This window comes from Aspergillus fijiensis, assembly GCF_003184825.1.
Source record: "Aspergillus fijiensis CBS 313.89 unplaced genomic scaffold BO72scaffold_52, whole genome shotgun sequence".
NCBI lineage: Eukaryota > Fungi > Ascomycota > Eurotiomycetes > Eurotiales > Aspergillaceae > Aspergillus > Aspergillus fijiensis.
Genome location: NW_024469028.1, coordinates 191,141 through 211,525, shown reverse-complemented (window position 1 = coordinate 211,525; position 20,385 = coordinate 191,141). Strand labels below are relative to the sequence as shown.

At 51.8% G+C, this 20,385-nt stretch overlaps 8 protein-coding genes across 8 annotated transcripts; 4 read left to right on the top strand and 4 right to left on the bottom strand.

Moving 5' to 3' along the window:
- Nucleotides 1-63: 63 nt before the first annotated feature.
- On the bottom strand, nt 64-3,150 carry BO72DRAFT_451050 (uncharacterized protein). Its single transcript, XM_040945398.1, has 2 exons — nt 2,999-3,150; nt 64-2,938 (listed from the first exon to the last, which is right to left on the bottom strand). The coding sequence occupies exon 2, from the start codon at nt 2,876-2,878 to the stop codon at nt 74-76; it is 2,805 nt and encodes a 934-aa protein (XP_040798152.1). The 5' UTR covers nt 2,879-2,938; nt 2,999-3,150; the 3' UTR covers nt 64-73.
- A 1,163-nt stretch (nt 3,151-4,313) lies between these two features.
- On the top strand, nt 4,314-5,580 carry BO72DRAFT_451049 (putative NADH-ubiquinone oxidoreductase 178 kDa subunit). Its single transcript, XM_040945397.1, has 3 exons — nt 4,314-4,808; nt 4,979-5,223; nt 5,294-5,580. Exons 1-3 carry the CDS (start codon nt 4,692-4,694, stop codon nt 5,448-5,450), a joined length of 519 nt encoding a protein of 172 aa, XP_040798151.1. The 5' UTR covers nt 4,314-4,691; the 3' UTR covers nt 5,451-5,580.
- Nucleotides 5,581-5,696: 116 nt separating this feature from the next.
- On the bottom strand, nt 5,697-7,379 carry BO72DRAFT_411075 (protein-histidine N-methyltransferase). The gene is made up of 3 exons (XM_040942455.1): nt 6,920-7,379; nt 6,520-6,840; nt 5,697-6,445 (listed from the first exon to the last, which is right to left on the bottom strand). The coding sequence occupies exons 1-3, from the start codon at nt 7,076-7,078 to the stop codon at nt 5,795-5,797; spliced, it is 1,131 nt and encodes a 376-aa protein (XP_040798150.1). The 5' UTR covers nt 7,079-7,379; the 3' UTR covers nt 5,697-5,794.
- Nucleotides 7,380-7,629: 250 nt separating this feature from the next.
- On the bottom strand, nt 7,630-9,691 carry BO72DRAFT_451047 (cystathionine gamma-lyase CYS3). The gene is made up of 4 exons (XM_040945396.1): nt 9,155-9,691; nt 9,011-9,096; nt 8,511-8,958; nt 7,630-8,453 (listed from the first exon to the last, which is right to left on the bottom strand). The coding sequence occupies exons 1-4, from the start codon at nt 9,260-9,262 to the stop codon at nt 7,872-7,874; spliced, it is 1,224 nt and encodes a 407-aa protein (XP_040798149.1). The 5' UTR covers nt 9,263-9,691; the 3' UTR covers nt 7,630-7,871.
- Nucleotides 9,692-10,394: 703 nt separating this feature from the next.
- BO72DRAFT_216400 (uncharacterized protein) lies at nt 10,395-12,934 on the bottom strand. Its single transcript, XM_040939730.1, has 4 exons — nt 11,948-12,934; nt 11,820-11,886; nt 11,270-11,756; nt 10,395-11,206 (listed from the first exon to the last, which is right to left on the bottom strand). The coding sequence occupies exons 1-4, from the start codon at nt 12,825-12,827 to the stop codon at nt 10,559-10,561; spliced, it is 2,082 nt and encodes a 693-aa protein (XP_040798148.1). The 5' UTR covers nt 12,828-12,934; the 3' UTR covers nt 10,395-10,558.
- A 1,053-nt stretch (nt 12,935-13,987) lies between these two features.
- nop12 (rRNA-processing protein NOP12) lies at nt 13,988-16,005 on the top strand. The gene is made up of 2 exons (XM_040943306.1): nt 13,988-14,402; nt 14,464-16,005. Exons 1-2 carry the CDS (start codon nt 14,319-14,321, stop codon nt 15,907-15,909), a joined length of 1,530 nt encoding a protein of 509 aa, XP_040798147.1. The 5' UTR covers nt 13,988-14,318; the 3' UTR covers nt 15,910-16,005.
- A 215-nt stretch (nt 16,006-16,220) lies between these two features.
- BO72DRAFT_435968 (uncharacterized protein) lies at nt 16,221-17,724 on the top strand. Its single transcript, XM_040943305.1, has 2 exons — nt 16,221-16,926; nt 17,028-17,724. Exons 1-2 carry the CDS (start codon nt 16,579-16,581, stop codon nt 17,550-17,552), a joined length of 873 nt encoding a protein of 290 aa, XP_040798146.1. The 5' UTR covers nt 16,221-16,578; the 3' UTR covers nt 17,553-17,724.
- Nucleotides 17,725-18,538: 814 nt separating this feature from the next.
- Nucleotides 18,539-20,175, top strand: BO72DRAFT_216343 (uncharacterized protein). Its single transcript, XM_040939729.1, has 3 exons — nt 18,539-18,931; nt 19,012-19,249; nt 19,306-20,175. Exons 1-3 carry the CDS (start codon nt 18,768-18,770, stop codon nt 20,080-20,082), a joined length of 1,179 nt encoding a protein of 392 aa, XP_040798145.1. The 5' UTR covers nt 18,539-18,767; the 3' UTR covers nt 20,083-20,175.
- Nucleotides 20,176-20,385: the final 210 nt, after the last annotated feature.

Here is a 20,385-nt window from a genome sequence, read left to right as displayed (position 1 = left end):
AAGTAAACACAGGAAAACACATTCTCTGAACGAAAGTCGGGTACTAAAACATATTCTCAATGCACTAGGTCACTTACAAGAAAGAATCACCCTTCGTGCTCTTGAGGTCAGTTGCTTCTCCAAGGCTGTGTAGGGTCTTTCTCAACCTATCGCAATCTTTGTCCAAGTTGTCGATTGTGAGGCGCATATTCTCCACCGCGTGTTGAAGCTGCTTCTCCTTGACAGCAACATCCTCCTCGAGTTTCTTGTTCTCACGCTCGAGGTTCTCGATGGTCTCGGTCTTCTCTGCGACTTGCTGCTCGAGAGAAGACTTCTCGTCCGCCCATTGCTGCTGCTGATCGGCAAAGTCCTTCTTCATCTCAGCCACTTCTTCTGCATGACTGTTGTTAAGAGACTCGACTTCGCTAGCGTGCGCTTGGTGGGCTGCATCCAGCTCCTGAGCATGTCTTTCACAGGTGTCCTCCAATTCCTTCTGTTTGTCGGCGAGTTCGGTAGTCCTCGTCTCTAGCTCCTCTTTGGTGGAGGCCAGCTTAGTCACCTTGGAGTCAAAGTCGGCCTGTAGGGTGTCATGTGCTTCCTGCATCTGCTGCTTCTGGTTCTCGTATTCATTCTTCATCGCATCTTGCTGGTCAAGTAATTCTCGCTCGCGTGCTGCCAGGGCTTCTGCTGCTGCTTTCTCATCCTCCGCTTTAATCTCTTCGAAAAGCTCGGTCAACTCTTGCTTCTGGGTTGCAAGAGCCTCCGCCTTTTCCTCTTTGGATTTGTCCATGTCTCGCTCATAGGTCTCGTACGCCTCTTTCAGGCTGCTGTCGAGCGACTCAACCTTATCCTCAAGCTCGGCTTTGGATTGGGTGAGCTCCTTGTTGGAGTTTTCAAACTCAAGCAATTTCTCTTCAAGATCCTTCTGCTTTTCATCAAGGTTGCCCAGCTCCATCCGCAGCTCGTTGATCGTGTTCTTGAGCCTGGTGGATTCCTCGGCACTCTCGTTCGCAGTCTTCCGCATCTGATTCTGGAGTGCCTCGATGTAGAAATCCTTGTGCATCAAAGCCTGCTCATGCTGACTCTCCATCTGCTTGAACTCAGCCTCCCGTGCCTGGAGCTTGCCCTTGGTATTCTTGTAACTCGAGAGCAGTCGGCCGATGTCAGGAATAGCGTCCTGAATTCTTTGAAGGAGCTCGATAGGCTCCTCATGTTCAGGAGGAGAGATTGTGCCTCCCTTCCCATTGAGACCATGTCCATTGGCAAAGCCCAGGTCGCGCAACATCTGGAAAGATGCTGCTGAGCCTGGATCTATGGAGCCTCGAGGTGTGGGGTGGACGTTAGGAGATGGCTGATAGTAGGCATACTGGGGCAAGTACCCATTGGCGCTCATCATAGGCGAATGATAGGATGGAGGATAGGGTGGCATGGCCTGCAAGGGCACTCTTTGCCCCATTGGCGGCGGGGCCGACTGAGGAGACATTACGGGCGACATGTGCCCCCGTGCTAGTGGACTGCTGACTTTCGGAACTGGAGACGCGGGTTTGGCGACAGGAGAAATATGTTTCTGGACAGGAGAGATTGTTTTCGCCACAGGAGAGGCTGTTCTCTGATCTGGGGACGTCGGTTGCGCCATGGGTGAGGTTGGCTGAAATACTGGGGACTCAGCTGGCGGTGTAGGAAACGCATCCTGCTGCGCCAGAACAGCAGGCTCCTCTTCTGGCATCATAGTTTCAGCCATCAGTGAGGTATACTGTTGTACAGGCGGAGCCGATTGCGGGACGGGCGAAAGAGCACGTGGTGTCGCAGCAGCACTCTGCGGAGCAGGCGAAACGGATTTGAAGGATGGAGATGCAGCGGGAGGAATCGGTGAAGCTGCTTGAGGAATAGGAGACGCAGGCTTAGAAGAGGGTGGAGTTGTTTGCTTGGGGAGCGAATCGGATTCAGGAATGGGCTGAGCGAGCTCTGCTTCGGAAAAGGACTCAGACATGACAGGGTTGTGCAAGTCGCCAGCAGAATCCGCGGCGTCAGCGTAGGCAGGAGCTGCCACGAACTGATCCTCTGTTTGCGCAGGAGACTCCAAGGGCTCTGCAGATGTTGGGACGAACGTGGGCTCAAGCGGTGTTTGTGGTGCTGTCACTGGGTTCTCCTCCGTGGGCGCTGCAGTGCCACTGGGCTCAACCAGAAATTGATTGTCCTCCTGAGTCCCTTCGGCCTCTATCACAGGGGTTTCCGGCGAGCCTATTGCCTCCCAGGCTGGCTCTTGTGGTTGTTCGGGGCTGTTCTGTACATGGTTCACGTCTGGCTCTTGGCTAGGAGCAAGATCCGAATTGGCTGGCTGAGCAGACCAGCCCTCGTCACTCACCGGGGGCTGAGCTTGAGCCTCGGTTTCAGGAATAGTCGAGTGTTGCTCGACAACAGCTGGTGGTTGCTCCAGTTCCGATTCTTGGGGTGGCACCGACTCTGGTTCCAATGCAGGATCTGCTATTGTTTCAGAAATGGTTTCTGCCGCTGCTGGTTGCGATTCAATGGCAGCTTCGACTTGCGGTTGTTCTTGCTCGTACTGCTGCTGCTCTTGTTGTTGTTCTGGCTGTGTGTCGTGCTGTACTTGCTGTTGTTCTGAAAGCTCTGGTTGAGGTGTCTCTGGTTGTTGGTCTTGCCAGCCTAAGTCTTGTGGTTCCTGTTCGTGACTGGGGGTCACCGGTTGAGAGAGTTCCTGCTGTTCGTCTTGCTGTTCTTCGAGAGGTAGCTCAGGTTGAGGTGTCTCTTGTTGATTTAGTTGTTCATCCTGCTCGACAGCGGCAGGCTCGGGCTGAGGTGTCTGGGTCCCAGAGGCCTCTTGACTCTTGCCCTTCTTATTCTTTTGTTTGTTATTAGCCTTGTTGTTCTTTTTGGCCATGACTGATAGTAGTGCGTGCCCAAGTTGAAAAGTAAGGCTGACAGACGTGTTCCCAGTAAGCTAGAAACTTGATTCTATCAGTAGAGGCTCGATTGGGTGAACGTGGGTTTAACAATGTACATTTGCAGGCGCGTTCGGCGGTGTCAAGTTATATTCCGGCTCCGTATAGGTACAGAGCGAACGCAAGGAACCGAAATTGGTCAGTCTGGAAGCGTGGGCGATCACACGATCAGACAGAGTTCTTCGGTGGCAAAATGGGTAGGGGGAGAAAAGGATTAGGAAAATAGGAGGAATAAAGAAAGAATTAGAGAATATGCAGGGAGTGGGCACAAATGAGTGCCATACACGAAGGCAAGTGACTGGGTGTCAGATGGCAGCTTCGCCGGCGGGCAGACAACTCGGAATGCCAGGATGGCTTTCCACACGCTGGCTCTTAAAATAGTTGGGATGCTGAGGGCTGGGGACCAAAGAGAAGAGGGACGTGGAGGGAAATTTGGACAGCTAATAACCGGTTCTCAGAGACGCCCAAACCGGGAATGAATCGCATGGTGAGAAAGAGTCATTTCAACCAGCCTCAAGGGGGCTGGGCAAGGCGTCAAACGGACCGAACCTTAGAGGACGATTGATACCCATCGTCGGTCGTGGATACGGAGGCCAACTAGGCACAGAAGGCAAGCATGCAGACACCTCTGGGGAGGGGCAAAAGAAAGGAGTCAGAAGGGTGGACCGAAGCATTGGAGATCCGACTTATCCCAGACCCAATCACCTCACGCATTGGGCATCAAAGACGCGATACTCGCGGTGACCGGAAGAATCAGAAGAGGGCGGGGAAAGGAGAAAATAGACTATGAGTAAGAACGAATAGCTATTCCAAGCTCGATAGCCTGAAATCTTCTTCAAACACCGCCGCCGGGGGGGACAGGACTGTACTCGAGTAAGATGGTACTTACTGGTTGGGAGGAGTATGTGGGTGGGGTATGGTGTGGGACAACGCTAAGTACAGATCGATGACATGTCCCCCTTGATAACCAGAGGACGCGGAGTCCACATGATTTGGCACAAGATGAAACCCAATTGACATCGCGCTAAGAGTGAGTAGTGGGGAGCGCCATGTTGAAGTGAGGCAGTTAGCCATGCATCAGGGCCACCAGCCTGGGGTGCGGTGTAGAGGACTTGGGAGTGTAGACTCGCTCGCTACCTAGTCTAGTCGCTATTAGGTATTGACAAGGAAGCCAACACAGCGAGCGACCCGCCAGTCGTCGGCCCATGCACCCGCCATGCACCAGCCAGTCAGTGCACCACCAAACACCGTTCGAGGGGGGTTCAACTTTCAAGGCGAAGGGTTTCCCTGATCCCTCGGAAAGAAGAGGGAGAATAATAGGTAGTTAATGCAGGTAAGGCGATGGCCCGAGGGTCCGAGGGTTCACATTTGACCAACATGCAGCTTTTATTAGGCTGCCAGAGAGACTGACATGATGCTTTGACAACAAGAAGAAGCAACCTGATGATTTCCCGGGAGTAGGTAGTCATCACGGAGTACATTATGGATGTATGTACAGTGCTCCGTACAGTACATGCTGTCCCAAGTTCACCGCAGCGGCGGCGTCGGGCCCTGCCTTTACTTACCTAAGGTACAACGACCGCGCTAATCCCGCTGGGGTTAAGACCCGAGCATGGCAACCCTAAGCCCAATCCAGATATTATATCACGTGATATCCGCCTTGAGCCGTCCTTCTGCGCTTTCAACCTCACCAGCAAGCCCCAGCGACGGCATCGTGATTGTTCGGCGCTGCCAATTGTCTTCTCCCACACCATGTTCTTTGCCAGGCGATCGGTAGCTTCGGCGCGGCTACTGCTGCGGAACCAGCAGCCCCATCGATTTGGCTCTCATGCAGCTCACCACGCTGCCCCTGTGAACGAGAGCTTCGGCGTACGTTCCCCTACCTAACGGTTCCCTCCAATTGGGAACGATTGACCCCCCCCCCCCCCAATCCGTGTCGCCCGCGATGGTTGCTAGGATCCTACGCTGCAAGATCGCATTGTTCCTGCTTCTTCAAATGAGTCAATTGGGCTAATTTTGAGATCGGCCAATCCCTACAGCGGAGTTTCTACGTCACCGTCGGCACCTTCGCTGCCTGCTACGTTATCCACCGCATCCACAAGGCCACTGAGGAGTCCGGCTCCCAGTCTTGGATCTCCAACCTCATCCAGAAGTGGACTCCCTCGGAGCAGGTCTTTGAGCAGAGAAACGCCATCCGGACGGCGGTAATGGAGAAGGCTGCTCGCGACCGCCACTTGTTCGCCAGTCAGGGCCCTAGCGAAACATATGGATTGATGCAGCCCGAGTACGAAATTGCTATAGCCTTCCTATTTTCAGAATCGCGGGCACTAACGTATGCTCTTTGCACTTTTTAGGGTCAGCTTCCACGCCGTTCAGCCTATCAACCTTGTCGCCGGCTACGATGCGGACCTCAGCAAGGTTGTCGCACACTACGAGCGCAAGAATCAGGCCATTGAGGAGGACCGTGTTGCCCGGATGAAGGATGGCAAGGTCGTTTCTCTCTACGAATAGTTAAGCTGAATTGATTTGAATTATTTGGTCACAAAACTCTGTCGGTAGACCTGGGGAGCACGACGCGTTGTACATGTACATATAACAAGACAGAGGAAAAAGGTCTCGATGCCTCTTTTTTTCTTTTCTACTCAGCCAGATTCTTGACGATTCACCCTTGGGGCTGTTCTACAAGTAGTGCCATAGAGTGAGTCTTAAACAGCGCAGACACAGCTACGTAACAGATCATGTTCGCTTCCGCGCCCGAACCAATGAGAGTGCATGTTTATCTAAGCCCAACTAACTACTAATATTCTAGCACCATCATGGCAATACCAGAACTGCATACCGAGTACTCTATACTCCTATCCAAGCACGATCTCGAGAATTACTCTTCCAACACCTTCAGACTTGACATCTAGTCGCTCTTGCACCCTCAAGTTACCGCCACTGATTCCTCCCACCACAGCAAGGAACTCATCCACCCCACCACCCACGCCGAAGTAGACCTTCTTCGCCGCTATCAAAGCCTGGCTTGAGAATCCTTCCTGCGCAGGCCGACGCAATAAAGCAAGCAACGTTTCCGAAAAGGCCTGCAGCGAGGCAGGAGAGTAGATGGTCTCGCTTGCGAGAATCAACGCATCGCTTCTACTCTGTTCACCGGATGAAAACACCAAGTCCACGAATTCGGGCGACCAAGCGCCGGAGACGAATTCAACAGTAATCCCCTGCCTTTCCAGGTCTCTCTGGAAGCTCGCGACAAGCTCGGGACTAATTTCCAGTAATTCATCCTCAGTGTCCCCGTCTTCGGGCGATAGAGACTCGGCAGAGAGCGGCGTTCCCTGTGCCGAGACGATGTAGTTCCATGTCAGAAGGAGGTTCGGGAAAGTGACGAGACGGAGAACAGCGGAGTTGTAGTCCGCGAATGTGAAGTGGACCCTTCGTTGAGCATTGGGCTCCATTGATAGCAGCTGTGCAAACAGGGCTAAGGATGGCACGGCAGTGCCTGCCCCGAGCTACAAGTCATCGGAGCATTAGTATGAGCTCCTCGAGCCAGTGGGCCGTCCCAACTGTCCTTGCATCTACTCACCTCGATGAAATGCCGTTTGCCGTCAGTTTCCGTCATCGCATTCATCGCATTAGCGTCGAGAAGCAGTTTCGCCAGGTCCAAGGCACATTCCCACGTCTTAAAGCCACCCTCGTAGAAGTTGGGCTTGATGTCGCCTTTCTCAAGCCCAGTGATCAGCTCATAGTTGTCTTCTCTGTCTTCGGCAGTGTCTTCTGCCATCAGCTGGGTTCGAATGTCGTAAACATCCCGGCGTGCAAGCGTCACTAGCTTCCCTGGGCTTCCATGCTGAGAAATAGGGATGGCAAGCTTGTTGTACGAGATTTGTGAGGGAAGCGAGGGAATCTGCAGCACGGTTACACCTTGTCACATCTTGCATGAAGCAGATCTGGGATTTGAGAGCTTGCTTCCGACAAGGACTTACCCACTCTGACATATCATGACGCCTGGCTGGCACCAACTCGGGCAGTCTAGCACTAATGCCTTGTCGGAAAGTGAAGCCTTCTTGATTGACATCGCCGGTATCATTTTCGTCAATATCAATATCATCCCCCGCAAAGCCAAAGCTGAATGTGGACGACATGATTGAGGCAATTCCACAGTTTAGCCGCTAGCTTTTCCTTTTACAGCTTTCTTTCACCACGAAGTTAATCGCGCAAAAGGAATTCTGAAATGTGCACTGTAACAGTCTCCCGGTTACTTTCGGTCGAAATGAGGTGGGGTATCCTGTAACTTATAGATTGCACTGCTGGCGTACAAATGAGTTTGCGGTTCTTCGGCAACAGCGTGTAAGCTCAGAGAAACAGATTCTTTGAGCTATGGTATATAGAATGGCAGCTTTTACTGTGCCCAAGATGTTAGCAATATTACCACGCGTGGTCGATCTCCAGCCTGAAGAGGTCTTGATCCTCTAAATTTTTTTTGCAGGCCAGGACAAAAAAAAAGATGACTAATCATCTTTTGTATGACCGACGATTTCCATACAAACAATGCAAGAACCAGACTTCTCTTTTCACTCAAGGCCTACGAACATTTTTTGTCGGGAGTTGGTTCAACGAGTATTTTCGAATATTCTATGTGATTGCAATACACTAGATTCAAGTCTTGAGTACTACACTTCAATAAGTATTTAGCCCAGAAACAGATATATTCATTATCAACCGTGTATGCTGCGCTCATAATTATTTCACAAGGAGATTCGTAATTCTAACCAGAGGGATGAGGTTCTATGCAAGCTCCTCACCATGCACAATGTTCCATGCCTTGCTTCGTCGATTAGTTTCCACCGAGTCTTCAATCGATGGGATTGATCTAGCCCTCTAACGGGTCTATCTTCTATTGCTGTAAACAGTTCTCAATCCTCGACGACCATTCAATCAAGCGCTGCCGTTCTCAATGGGGCGGCTAGCAGCCACGGCTTTCTTAAGGGCCTGAAGGACATCAGCCGTTAGGTCTTCGGCATCTTCAACACCGCAAGAGATGCGAACGAGGTCGTCGTAAACACCGGCGATCTCACGATCGGCCTTGGGAATACCAGCATGAGTCATGGCCGCGGGAACCTCGCAAAGACTCTCAACGCCACCCAAGCTCTCCGCCAGGGTGAAGACCTTTGTGTACTTGCAGAACAAGTGGGCAGCCTGCTCTCCACCCTTGATACGGAAGCTCAGCATACCACCACCCATGCCTTGACGGTGCTGCTTGACAGCGATAGCGCGCTGCGGGTGAGAGTCGATACCAGGGTAATTGACGGAAATGACATGGGGAGAGGCCTCAAGGGCCTTGGCGACGGCCGTGGCATTGGTGGTGGCCTCCCGCGCACGCAAGTGTAGAGTCTTCAGACCGCGGTGAGCGAGCCAGCAGTCGAAGGGCGACGGAACGGCACCGATGGCGTTCTGAAGGAAAGTAAGACGCTCTTTCAAGCTGTCCGAGTTGAACGCCGCAACACCCATGAGGACATCCTATTCCTAGTGTTAGCCGATAGGTCCTACTGGTGGGGAATTCGAAGCCAAGCTTACCGAGTGACCGTTAATATACTTGGTGACGGAGTGCACAACAATGTCGGCACCATGATCCAGGGGGTTTTGAACATAGGGGCTCATGAAAGTGTTGTCGACGACCACAATAATGTTATATTTGTGCGCGATGGCAGCAACCTTCTCGATATCGACCAAACCGAGGGTAGGATTGGAAGGGGTCTCGATCCAGACCAGCTTGGTCTCGTTGGGGCGGATCAACTTTTCGACATTCTCCTCGATGCTGGGCGTGAACGTCACCTCAACTCCATGGGCAGATGCGACCTTGGTGAAATAGCGATGGGTACCGCCGTACACATCGGAGACGGAGACAATGTGCGAGCCCGCAGCGAGAGACTGCAGAATCACGGCAGTGGTGGCAGATCCGGAGGAAAAGGCCAGAGCATATTTACCGTGCTCAACGGCAGCGATAGCTTCTTCGAAGTTGTCTCTGGTTAATAGTCAGTGTCCGTCAGTTTGGGAGGGACCCCAAGCTCACTGACCGGTTTGGGTTCGAACTGCGAGTGTACTCGTAAAGACCGACGGGGGAACCAACGCTGGTTTGTGCGAATGTAGTAGACAGAGAGATCTAGTTCTTTTGAGTTAGTAGTTGCGTGATAACCGAATTCCTGGCGAGGAGAACTGACCGGAGCAATGACAGCGCCGGTGGTAGGATCATGGGGAGCACCAGCATGCACGGCCAAAGTTCCGAAGCCGCGTGCCTGAGAGACGGAATCTCCGTTTTGAGCGACCATTATGACGAAATGGGGTTGGTTGAATGCGGAAAGAGGGTTTGAGAGATCAAAGAAACCAGGAGGAGGATTGGCTTCGATTATATAGTATGCTATGCTAGTGAGCCAATTTCACAAAGAAATGATGTGATTTCTCAACGTTGCCGTTTGCGATGGACACAGGACCAACAGGTTGACTTATATAGGAAGTAATAGACTGAATGAAGTTGGAGTGGTTTTTGTGCAGGCTGTAAGCACGAGAATGTACGGAGTAGAAAGACAGACAGATTTGTAATAAGAACAGAACCCCCTCGAAAGAAAGGACTACCTAATATAATTTTTGCCGGAATGCAAATGCGAACCTGCCAAGACTCCCAAGGGCGTAGAAAGGACCAAACTCCCTGCTGAAGAAGAAAAAAAAATTCCAAAGAAGAAAAAAAAAAAGAACCAAATTCTCTTGGATGGACGAAGATGAGTTTCTTTTACGTTGCCGACTGGAGATCTTCCGGAAGTCGATAGGACGAAGCGGCGGGCAATTCCCCACTCCGCCTTCCATTCATTCTTCCATCCGTTCCACAATCGGATTATAGTACAAATAACTTGAGTAAGTTTCTCGACTGCCGCCACTAACCGCCCGCTGCCAGTCGGAGATGTCGGACCAGCGTCGGATCTTACCTACTAGTACTATACTATAGTATCCTACTCAGTAATCTATGTACTGATGACTATGTACGGAGTACTCAGACATACTCGATACTTGATACACACACTATAGATAGTCTCTCCGTCTTTCACCGCATGCTTATCAGTATCGGTTCAACGCACCGCACGGACTCTTGCTGATTTCCTTCTTATTCTTGCTTTGAGCGGTAATAATCATGATTGGCAGGAAATGACCAAACTAATATTATAATCATAAATAGGTACAAGGTAGGAAGGTATCTAAACATCGCCAGTAAAAATGAGAGCAGAAGGCACGGTGCTTATGCTTGAATAACATCATAAGAACTCATCTTGGAGATCATTCACCCTCAGACAAAATAGCACAGAAGCAAAACACAGTCGCCATCTCTCCATTATTTACACAGGACGGTCCCAGACCGTAGCAGGCAAGAAAAACAGAGATAGATGGTAGGTTTCAATTCGTCCCGGTGATTTCCAGTCATACATCCCGTATCCGTACATACATGAGGGGGGGGAAAAGAACTCTCTAGAACACCCTAAAAGAAAACCCCTATACATCGCAGAAAATGCCCAGCCCTAATGCGAACCCGTTTGCCGTTACTGTGAGGTGATTGCATGCCTTATACAGGTATTGTTCTATCGAGCGACCATCTGATTGGAGCCGGGGCCGCCTAGGATGCCAGCCGATTGATGTAAGGAGTTGGCAGGCCGGGAGGAGAGAGAAGGAGATGGCTCTCGTTTGGACGAGGCCGATTGAAAAAGGCCCAGGCGGGCCGATGGGGGAGAGTAAGCAGCATGCTGAGAGGTGCCTTGAGGGGAGCGGTGGTCAAAAGCGCTGTAGGAGGCGGGATGTGGTTTTCGCACGTCGAGCGGGGAGGAGCTTAGAGATCGAAATCCAGACCTCCGGTCTGCATCATAATCGGGGTTGACGAAATGGCCAAGATTTGGAGGAGCTTGTTCTTGATCGAACGGGGTGTTATTGGCTGATGAATTTTCCGCGATGGTGGAGGCTGAGCCGTTGGGTGCGTGGATATCAACCACTCGTTTCTGAGCAGCAGGGGTAGTGTATGCAGGGGCCCGGGGATTCTCGTAAACTCGGTTCTTGGGTCTTTGTGAAAATGGTTGGTGTTGATGGACGGGATGTTGAGGGTTGGCCCATGGTGTCTGCTCCAAGAAAGCCTCCTCTGCTGATGTACGGAAGACGCTCGATGACATGGCTGGCATAGTTCCCCGGGGTAAGGTAGGTTGCTGTTGAGCAAGTGGGGGTTTTGTTTCGATAGATATCTGAGCATAAGGGCACGTTAGCAGGGGTTGCCGATGATTTGCAGCATGACTGAGATGACTTACGCCCATTTTCTCAAGGTCATCTTCCAGCTCGGAAGGTCGCGCCGCGGACAGCGAAGGCGCCGCAGGAAATCCAACGTATTTTGCGACTCCGGCCATGATCGAGACCTCTTGATTATACGCTGTTTGATGCGCGATTTGTTGTGAGCGACGCGTCGGGAAAGGAATATAATGCTGTGGACTGACGTCGTCCGTCTTGAATCGATCGTGCTGTATAGAGTAGAATTGTTTGCTGATCGCACTAGAATTCTTCTCGCGAATATCCCGAGTCCGCTGGAAATATGTGCTGTGTGCTTGCGCTCGTTCAGCCAAACTCTTGTTCAGCAGAGCCTGTATTCGGTACTGGAATAGCGTGTGCTCATATTTGATCTTTGAGTCTCTGTAGCGGGCGAGGCAGTCGAGCTGTCGCAGGAATTCAGGGTGCGTTGGATTCGGACCATTCAACATTTCGAGTTCCCGATTCAGTTTGGAGATTCTCTCGTCGTATATTCTAACCAAGTTACATAGGTCAGTTATGAGGGGCCAGGTGAAACCGGCGGTGGCAGCAACTTACTTGTCACGCAGCGTTGCGAATTCTCTTTCTAATACAGCTAATGAATCCATGGCAGCCATTCGTTTCGCTGCTAGGAGTAACATGTTAGCTATGTGTCCATCGTGATAGAGCGTGATCCGAAGACTTACACTCTTCTTCAATTTTAGCAGCAGCTTCACTGTCGTCCACATCTTCACCGCGCTCAGCGGTGTCGTCTTCCGCGAGATTGTCATCGACTTCCGCGCCCATGTCACCGATGCCGTTATCCATATCGTCATCTGCATCTCTAGCTTTCCGTCCTTTCCGCTTGCCCTTCTTTGCCCTTTTACCTTTCGCGGGGACTGTGTGCGAGGTTAACTCGGGCGTCTCATCTGCCGGTGTATCCTCTTCAATGGTTTTAGACGGGTCTTCCATGGGCTCGGGGCTTAGGGCGATATCGTCTGGAGGTGGGTCGCTCAAATCACTCTTCATTGAGCCGCGACGTTTCTGTGACGGTAAGTCATCTTCGTCAATTTCGGTACCCAGCTCGTCGCCGGACTCCAAGCGCTTGCGTTTTTTGCCAGTGCCTTCTATTGATAGCGTTGAGCCCTCGCGCCCAGAAGTCTCATCAACCACGTCATTGATGCGGTTGATTCTGGCGCGAGGCTTGCTGGGTGAATCGTCTGCAGCATGTTCTTCTTCATCTTCGACATCATCATACGTCGTCGATTGGGCCAATTTGCTGGGGCTTGGCTCATAAGCAGCTGCACTCACGACAATGTTTGTTTTGGCACGGAAGTTTGGGGAGTCCTCGATGCGCTCTGTTTCCGCTTCCGAGTCATTTTCTGGGGCCACCCTCTCAGGCTTGGGAGACTCATAATCGGATGGTATATTTTCGGACACATCATCAATCTCACTAAGACTACTCGATCGGTCGTCACCCATCATCGAATCGTCTAGGAGAAGGCTCTGTTCCCCATTGGCGATGGTGGTGTCCACCCCAGGTGGCGCACCCACCGCCACGGGCTCTGTACTCTCGGCGACTTCCATCTTCTTGCGCAGCAGTCACAATAGTCAAGTGAGCGGGTGTAGGTGATTGAAGAAGTATTGAGGAGGCTAAGCTGAGATTTGTGGTCGGTAGCCTGGTGGGAGGGGGGGGGGGGGAGGGGGAAGAGGGATGCTGGGCGAGACGGTCAAAGCCGTAGACCTAAGGCCGGAAAAGCCAGAAAGTTAGACATATTATACACAGACATTTCGCCAAAGCAACAAAAAAAATATATAGTCAGAACGACAGTCGATCAAGTTCAAAAGCAGGGTGGAGGAAGAGGGGAGCGACAGAGTCCCAAAGGCGGTGCGGAGATTTGATCACACCCCAGATAGAGCGAAAGTCACTCTCGCTCCCGGCTTGGGCTCTGAGAACTGCGCCGGCCCGACAAACAGGGCTCTAGGCTCTTGTTCAAGGGTCTGGGGCGCCGAATCTAGTGCGGTTGATCCAATACCGATCCTCCACTGGCTCGAAAAGCATTGGGAAACATACCTTTTAGCAATGCGCCGACAGTGAAATCCGTGGTGTTTCAGCTGCCGCGACCGAGCACGATTCCCTGAACCACCGCGGTCGCGGAGAAGGAATCAGGGAAGGTAGGCCTATCCACAAATCTCCAAAGCCCCGACCTTGCACTCAAGTATGTCTTCGGTCTATGGGAATGCGCAGACGAACTTCTAGTCAACGAGAAGCGAGAGGGACAATGAGGAGGCGGTTGTGGTGGGCGTCGACTTTCAGGAAGCGGGCAGGACGACAAGTGCAGCGTAACGGAAGTCTGAGCGGCATGGAAGAGAGAAGCGTAGTCGGCTGTACAAGGAGAACGGATGGAAGCAAAGGTAAGAGAGAGAGGAATGGAATGAAACAAGATTGGAAATTGAAATCACCAAGTCTGAAGCGCAGAATCGAGATGGCAGCTTGGATGGCGCGGGAGGAGGAGGGAGAAGAAGTGCGGCAGCAGCAGCAGCAGCAGCAATCATCCTCACCACTCACTAATCAGAGCCGGCGTCACCCTGCTGTATTCCGCCCGTATTGAGTTCTGCCGGCTGTATATTCCTTTCGCCGGATGAGGGCTCACCGCCTGAAGTGGTTCGCTAGGGCATTCTCACTATAGTCTGGGGAGAACACCGAGCACGTTTTACACTGGCTATAGTTGCGATACGATATCTAACATAGTTTCGAGGGTATTAAAGCATCTCTTAGGAGAATTAAGCTGACCTCGCCATCTGAGCATAGCTTCACGACATTAGTCTCCCACAATTCTTTGAGGGGGATGGAGTGAGAGGAGAGAGCCGACTCCACGTGATCTGCCCCGGCTTTCCGTCGCCAAGACCGCCTCCAAAAAAAGCAAGAGAAAAAAAAGTTGGCTGAAGAAATACGGAAACAGAAACACCCGTCATAAGATTTGCAGCAACGAAAGCGAACCTGATCGCTGTCTCGTGTTCAAGTGGTGGACCATTCATCGTCAAAGGGTTTCCGACATCTCATAGGTTTTCGCCGTAATGGCCAAGACAGAAACATCTGTCTCCCTTCTGGGAACAACTGCCCCCATAGATCCTTCTTTGGCTTCCTTGTTCGCGACGAGTGTACGTTTCAGGCTTTTTATCATGCCCAAGTGCCAATTGAGCTGACACTTTTCTACAACAGGCCGGTCCAGTCAAGACTCCGACAATAATCGTTCCGGCAGAAAAGCGCGCTACGAAAGATGAGCAAGATGACGAGAGCGAGGATGAGATCTCCGAGGCGGAAGACGAAGAAATGGAAGAGGCCCCAGAGGCCGAGAGTGATTCTGGAAGTATATCGGCGGTGAATGTCTCCGAGGCCTCTAATCGGAAGCGGAAGAGGGCGCCGGCCGAAGAAGTCGAGGACTCGTACATGCGTCGCATAGAGAAGGAGCAGCAAAAGGAGGAACTCAAGCGTCGTGAAGAGAAGGCTAAGCGACAAAAGATCACAGAGGGTGAAAACGAAGACGAGGAGGAACAGCCTAATGAAAGCGACGATGAAAGCGACAGCGAAGATGAAGAGGAGACTGCGGTGCCGAAGCATGAGAGTCTTACTGGAGCCGGTGAGAACGCGGAACTGGATAAGTCTAATCGCACTGTGTTCCTTGGCAATGTGTCGAACGAGGCTATCAAGTCTAAGTCTGCTAAGAAGACGCTTCTCAAACACCTTGGGTCTTTCCTTGACTCGCTTCCAGAATCCACAGGACCCCACAAAGTTGAATCAATCCGCTTCCGCTCGACAGCCTTCGCTAGCGGAGGCAAGGTACCAAAGCGAGCTGCATTCGCAAACAAGGAAGTTTTGGATGACACGACTCCATGCACAAACGCATATGCTGTGTACTCAACGGTGCAGGCTGCCCGAAAGGCCCCGGCTGCATTGAACGGCACCGTTGTCCTCGATCGCCATCTGCGTGTTGATAGCGTCGCGCATCCCGCTCAAATCGACAACAAGCGGTGTGTCTTCGTTGGCAACTTGGACTTCATTGATAATGAGACCAAACTTGATGATGAGAAGAGGAAAAAGCCGCGGGCCCCCGCAGATGTGGAAGAGGGTCTCTGGAGGGTGTTCAATGCCCACACCGGTGGGTCAAAGAAGGACAGTTCTGGCAAGGGTAGCGTTGAGTCGGTTCGAGTGGTCCGTGATTCTGCCACGCGTGTTGGAAAAGGGTTTGCCTATGTTCAGTTTTATGATCAAAATTGCGTGGAGGAAGCCCTCCTGCTGGAAGGAAAGCAATACCCCCCTATGCTCCCGCGCAAGCTACGTGTGTCTCGAGCTAAGAAGATCATGAAGAAGCGCGATTCCAGTGGCAGCAATCGAGGGAAGGCCCTTGCAGGCGCGGATAAGACACTTCAGGGTCGTGCTGGTAAACTCTTTGGCCGAGCCGGAGCATCCAAGGTCAAGGCTGCAGGAAGGACCTCCATCTCGCAGAACTCGTTGGTGTTTGAAGGTCAGCGAGCCACGGAAGGAGCATCACGCATCCGAGTCAAGGGGAAGAGTCGTGGATCGAAGGCTAAGCGCAACAGTCGGAGTAGCAAGCGCGCTGCAGCATACAAGGCTGCTGGTGGTAGGAAAGGCAAGTTGGACCAGTAGGAATAATCTTCCGTTCGTTGTATGGCGCGTTTCATGTATGTAATTTATCATCCCGGATGGACATAGGAGATTGCGAACTTGTGTAAAAGCACGACTGGGTGTGAAAGTCAAGTCAAACCTATGAGGATTTTCATGATCTATGTTTGTCAGGGCTGGTATAGACCTACATGCTACAAAAGTGTGCTCGTTCCTAAACTTTCGTGGCGTCGTTTGCCTCCAGGAACTCAAGACCAGTGACGTCATTGCGCGGGCGCATTCCTTATCGATTGTGAGCTGCTACTAATCCGTACCCAGACTCCACATTATAATATCCGATCACTACCCCGTCTCAACTAGAAATCAGGATAAACTTTCCACATAAAATCAACTTCGCAAGCTTGACCTCTTCTGTGAGACAAACGCGACGTGTCCCCGCTCTTGTCGTCTGGCGCGCATGAGGTGCAGTAGGAATATTCAAGCGCCTCACAAGCAATTGCCCGAGACGCTTTAAGCCCTATTGTTCGTCTTTGAGTAGAAGTGGATCAGCCTGGCATTCACTCACGGCCAGCAGTCCGATGCGCTTCTAGGTTCGATGAAATATAGCTTTGTACCTAACAGATTCACCCTCGCAAGCGATTCGCTTATCATCCTGCAGTCTGTTGCTTGATATCGCGACTTATATTACCCACAATGATGCTTCCGTTCGTCCATCGACTTCGAGGGATTCGAAGACCACCGAACCCCTCAGGTAACGACAACGAGACCGGCGCTTCATCGGAGGAAGAGGCCAAGGCATTGGATAACGATACATACTACCCTAGCTGCTACGACGTGTTGAAGGTCCGATACCTGCTGCAGCATATTTGGAAATGGAAGAGAGACTCGGAGGAGCTGTTCCCTTGTGAGCTTGTGGACATGATCGTGGACGCGGCCGAATACTGGGCAACCAGCGAGTCTAGCCTGGAAGGAGAGACGATTATCCGAAAGGATCAGGACCAGGTGCTGTTAACAACCGTGCCACTGTGCTATGCTATGGAGGTATGTCCTTACCGTCCCAAGTGACACCAGTCTCGCATCCAGTCGAATAATGAAAGCTACGACAATGATTCAAACCTACCGGAACTGATGAAAATGCATAGACATTAAGTTCCGACTCTCCCCGGGTGCTTCCCCATCGAACCGCTCACCCTTGCCGCAAGATCATGTTTACCATCTCAGCCCATGACCAGGGATGGGGTGGCGGTGCCCGCAATAAAGGTCCATACGACGGGTCTTTCACATGGTTCGACACCCAGATTATCCACTCGGCCCAGAAGCCGCCTCCACCAAATGAAGCGCCGAGTCAGGAGCAGCAGCGGGTACACTTCGAATCGGGCGATCCTCTTCTACTCCCGAGCCCTCATAAGCTACAGTCAAACCGAACGGCGGACAAGAATACCCAGCTACATCGTATCACTTGGCATTATCTGGATAACATCCCCAGCGACTCCAGTGAAGCAGAAGACATCGAAAACAGCCAGGGTCGTGGGCGTGCAACCTTAGACGGTAGTCAAGTTCGTGCTTTAGAAGTGGGTGATGCCATCCAGATCTGGGGGAGAGCTCGATTTGGGGGATGGATCAATCATGTTGAGCGGGTGATGGTGCGAGTATTCTGGGCTGTGTGATTAGGCCGGAACGAGCGTTTCTTTCCAGTTAAGGTGGCTTGATAAGGGCCAGTCTCGGACGGTAAATGATAGTCATAAACTGGCACGGCAAGATCAGCATGGATCAATCGCATAGTTAAGTAGCCAGCAAATAATCATCGTGTATAAATTTTAGGCTCAAAGATAATTACTGTGAGTAGGAAGAGCATTCTCAGCTACATCATCATTCAGTGCCGGGCAGCATACCCCGGATTTCCGCCAGCGGCCGTGGCGCTGACGCGGGGGCTAACTTAGAAGGTTAACAAGTTACGGAGTACAGTACAGTACTAGTGGCGGCCTGCCAAATCAGGCACGAGGGATGATCACCTCATTCCTATACAAAATCACGCAATTCTGCCGAGCGTCCCATTCTGTTAAGTATCACCTGAATATAAGGTCGCGATCTTCCTCATGGCCAGCAACGTTGGTTGCTTTTACTCTTGTTGGTACACAAAGATTGAAAATGTGAGACGATCAATCGATCTAGGGAGGGTTCATGTGGCCCTTCCCTGAACACTAACACTATTTACTATCTCACTCTCAACATTCCCATGTCTACAGAATGGATACCAGAATACGCCATGACAGCAGCCGACGGAAAGCGAAGCAGCAATTCCGGTGGGGCAGGCCGCGTTGGTTGCGCAACGTCCTCAACCATTGATCAGTTGACTGACTCCCAAACTCCCAAACAAGGAGCTGCACTGGCTCACTGCAGGAACCAGTAAGCGGACTGTTCATCACCGCCTGAACTGTCTGGACGGTGTGTGATGCGTGATCTCGCCCGAGAGTTGACGCAGACACCGTGGACACCGTCGACGCCTGCCGTCGGTCTCTTCGGGCACCCTGCGTGGTCAATCGCCGATTGACTTATTCGCCGACTGAGCAACCCTCAACAACAGCCCTCCTCAGGCTTGCTAAGATATCAGTGTATCTTTCCAGAGTGACCATGATGAGTCTCTTATTTGTCTATCCCCGAAGGGGTTCTGATTTGATGATTTCGCCGAGAATTACTCCGGCAATCCTCTTCAATCGCCCTGAGCTTTTACCTTAAATTGCTCATTCGCCCTCTCCTCTGAAGTTATTCAGCTTGCTCTTCGGATACTACATACTGTGGGTTTTCTCCATAGTGGACACTTAGGAGCTTTGATACGGTATCTCGTTGCCTGAGGGTCTCTACAGCCAGAAAGCGTCCTCAGAATGGCACAGCCTCAGAGATGTGCCGCGGTTGTGGTGGGAGCTGGTCCTGCTGGTTTGGCAGTTGTTGGAAATCTACTAGAAAAGCGGCTTGGTGGAAAGATAGCCTGGGTTGATCCGTACTTTCAAGGAGGGCGAGTCAATCGGAAGTATCGCGAAGTTCCCAGGTGAGTGTGCCCGGATCAGGCTCTCTAATTACGATCGAAACTGTGGCCCGGGAGCATCCTCGCTGACACCACAGCATCAGCAACACCAAGGTGTCGTTTTTCCAAGCTTATGCTACCGCCGTTCAACCCTTCAGATCCGTTATTGCCGATACCCGCATGCCTAATCCTTTTACGACTATGGCCAAGCTTGACCAGGATAAGACCTGTCATCTACATCATGCTGCGGATGTGGTCTGTGCGCTCACCGACGGACTCACGAAGATGGACAATGTTCTGCCATGCCGGGGTACAGTCACAGCTGCCAATCTTTCCGAGCAGGTCGGTTCGCGCTGTTCTCCTGGTAAAGCTTCTCCCGTAATGCTAACTTTGTGTAGACATCCGATTGGACAGTTCGAATCAAATTTCAAGAATCCCAAGACGAGATTGATGTGATGACACCCCGACTCGTTCTCTGCACGGGGTCATCCCCCACGGAAGTCTCGATCCCTATTACCGGGCACCACATAGAAAGGCTGGACCTTGATCTTGTGCTGAAGCCTAGTGAACTAATCACACATCTTCCCCACAACAAGCCCTTGGAAATTGCCGTGGTAGGAGCCTCTCACAGTGCAATTCTAGCCCTACTCAACCTGGTAGACTTGGCACGCAGCTCCCATCCTGAACTCCGCATCAAATGGTTCACGCGACATCCGCTGCGTTACGCGGAGTTTATGGATGGCTGGATCCTCCGAGATAATACTGGACTCAAGGGTCATGCCGCTGACTTCGCTCGCCAGCAGTTGGAGGATGACAAACTACCCCAGTCCGAGGCCGGCCGCTTCATCACGAAGGTAGACTGCGGGGGCGGCCAGGAATCAGCCCAATACCAGCGGGTCCTGCCATCATGCACGCATATAGTTCAAGCCGTGGGCTTTACGCGAGACCCACTCCCAGAGCTATCGGTCAATGGCCGTCCATTGGAGCCTGACTTTGACTCGGTCTCAGGTGGCTTTTATGATCCCGATGGGCGCATTGTCCGAGGCCTTTATGGGGCTGGTATCGCATTCCCGGAGCGGGTGGTTGATCCATATGGCAATGTTGAACATGCCGTCGGGTTCTTCAAGTTTATGAAATACGTCAGACGGGTGACCCCGCTGTGGGCAGCTTCTTAGATGGATGGCTCATGATGATTTCAATCCACTAGCGTGTTTGCCCACCCTCAATGCCCGGTTCGATGGCTGTCGCCTCTGGTAGGTTCGCAGCTTGGCATTGATGGTCTTATCTAGGATCGTAATGAATAATGTGATGATATTTGCTGCGCCAGGATTTTCATATTCCTCTGACCACTGTCCGCGGGTTAGTCCCTCGCCTCATCTCTGAGATGTGTATAAAGCTTGCCCTGTTGAAGGTATCCCAAGGCTTGTTTCCGTACTCCCGAGCAGCTGGCCCTTAGGTCGGCATCCCATGCTCGCATA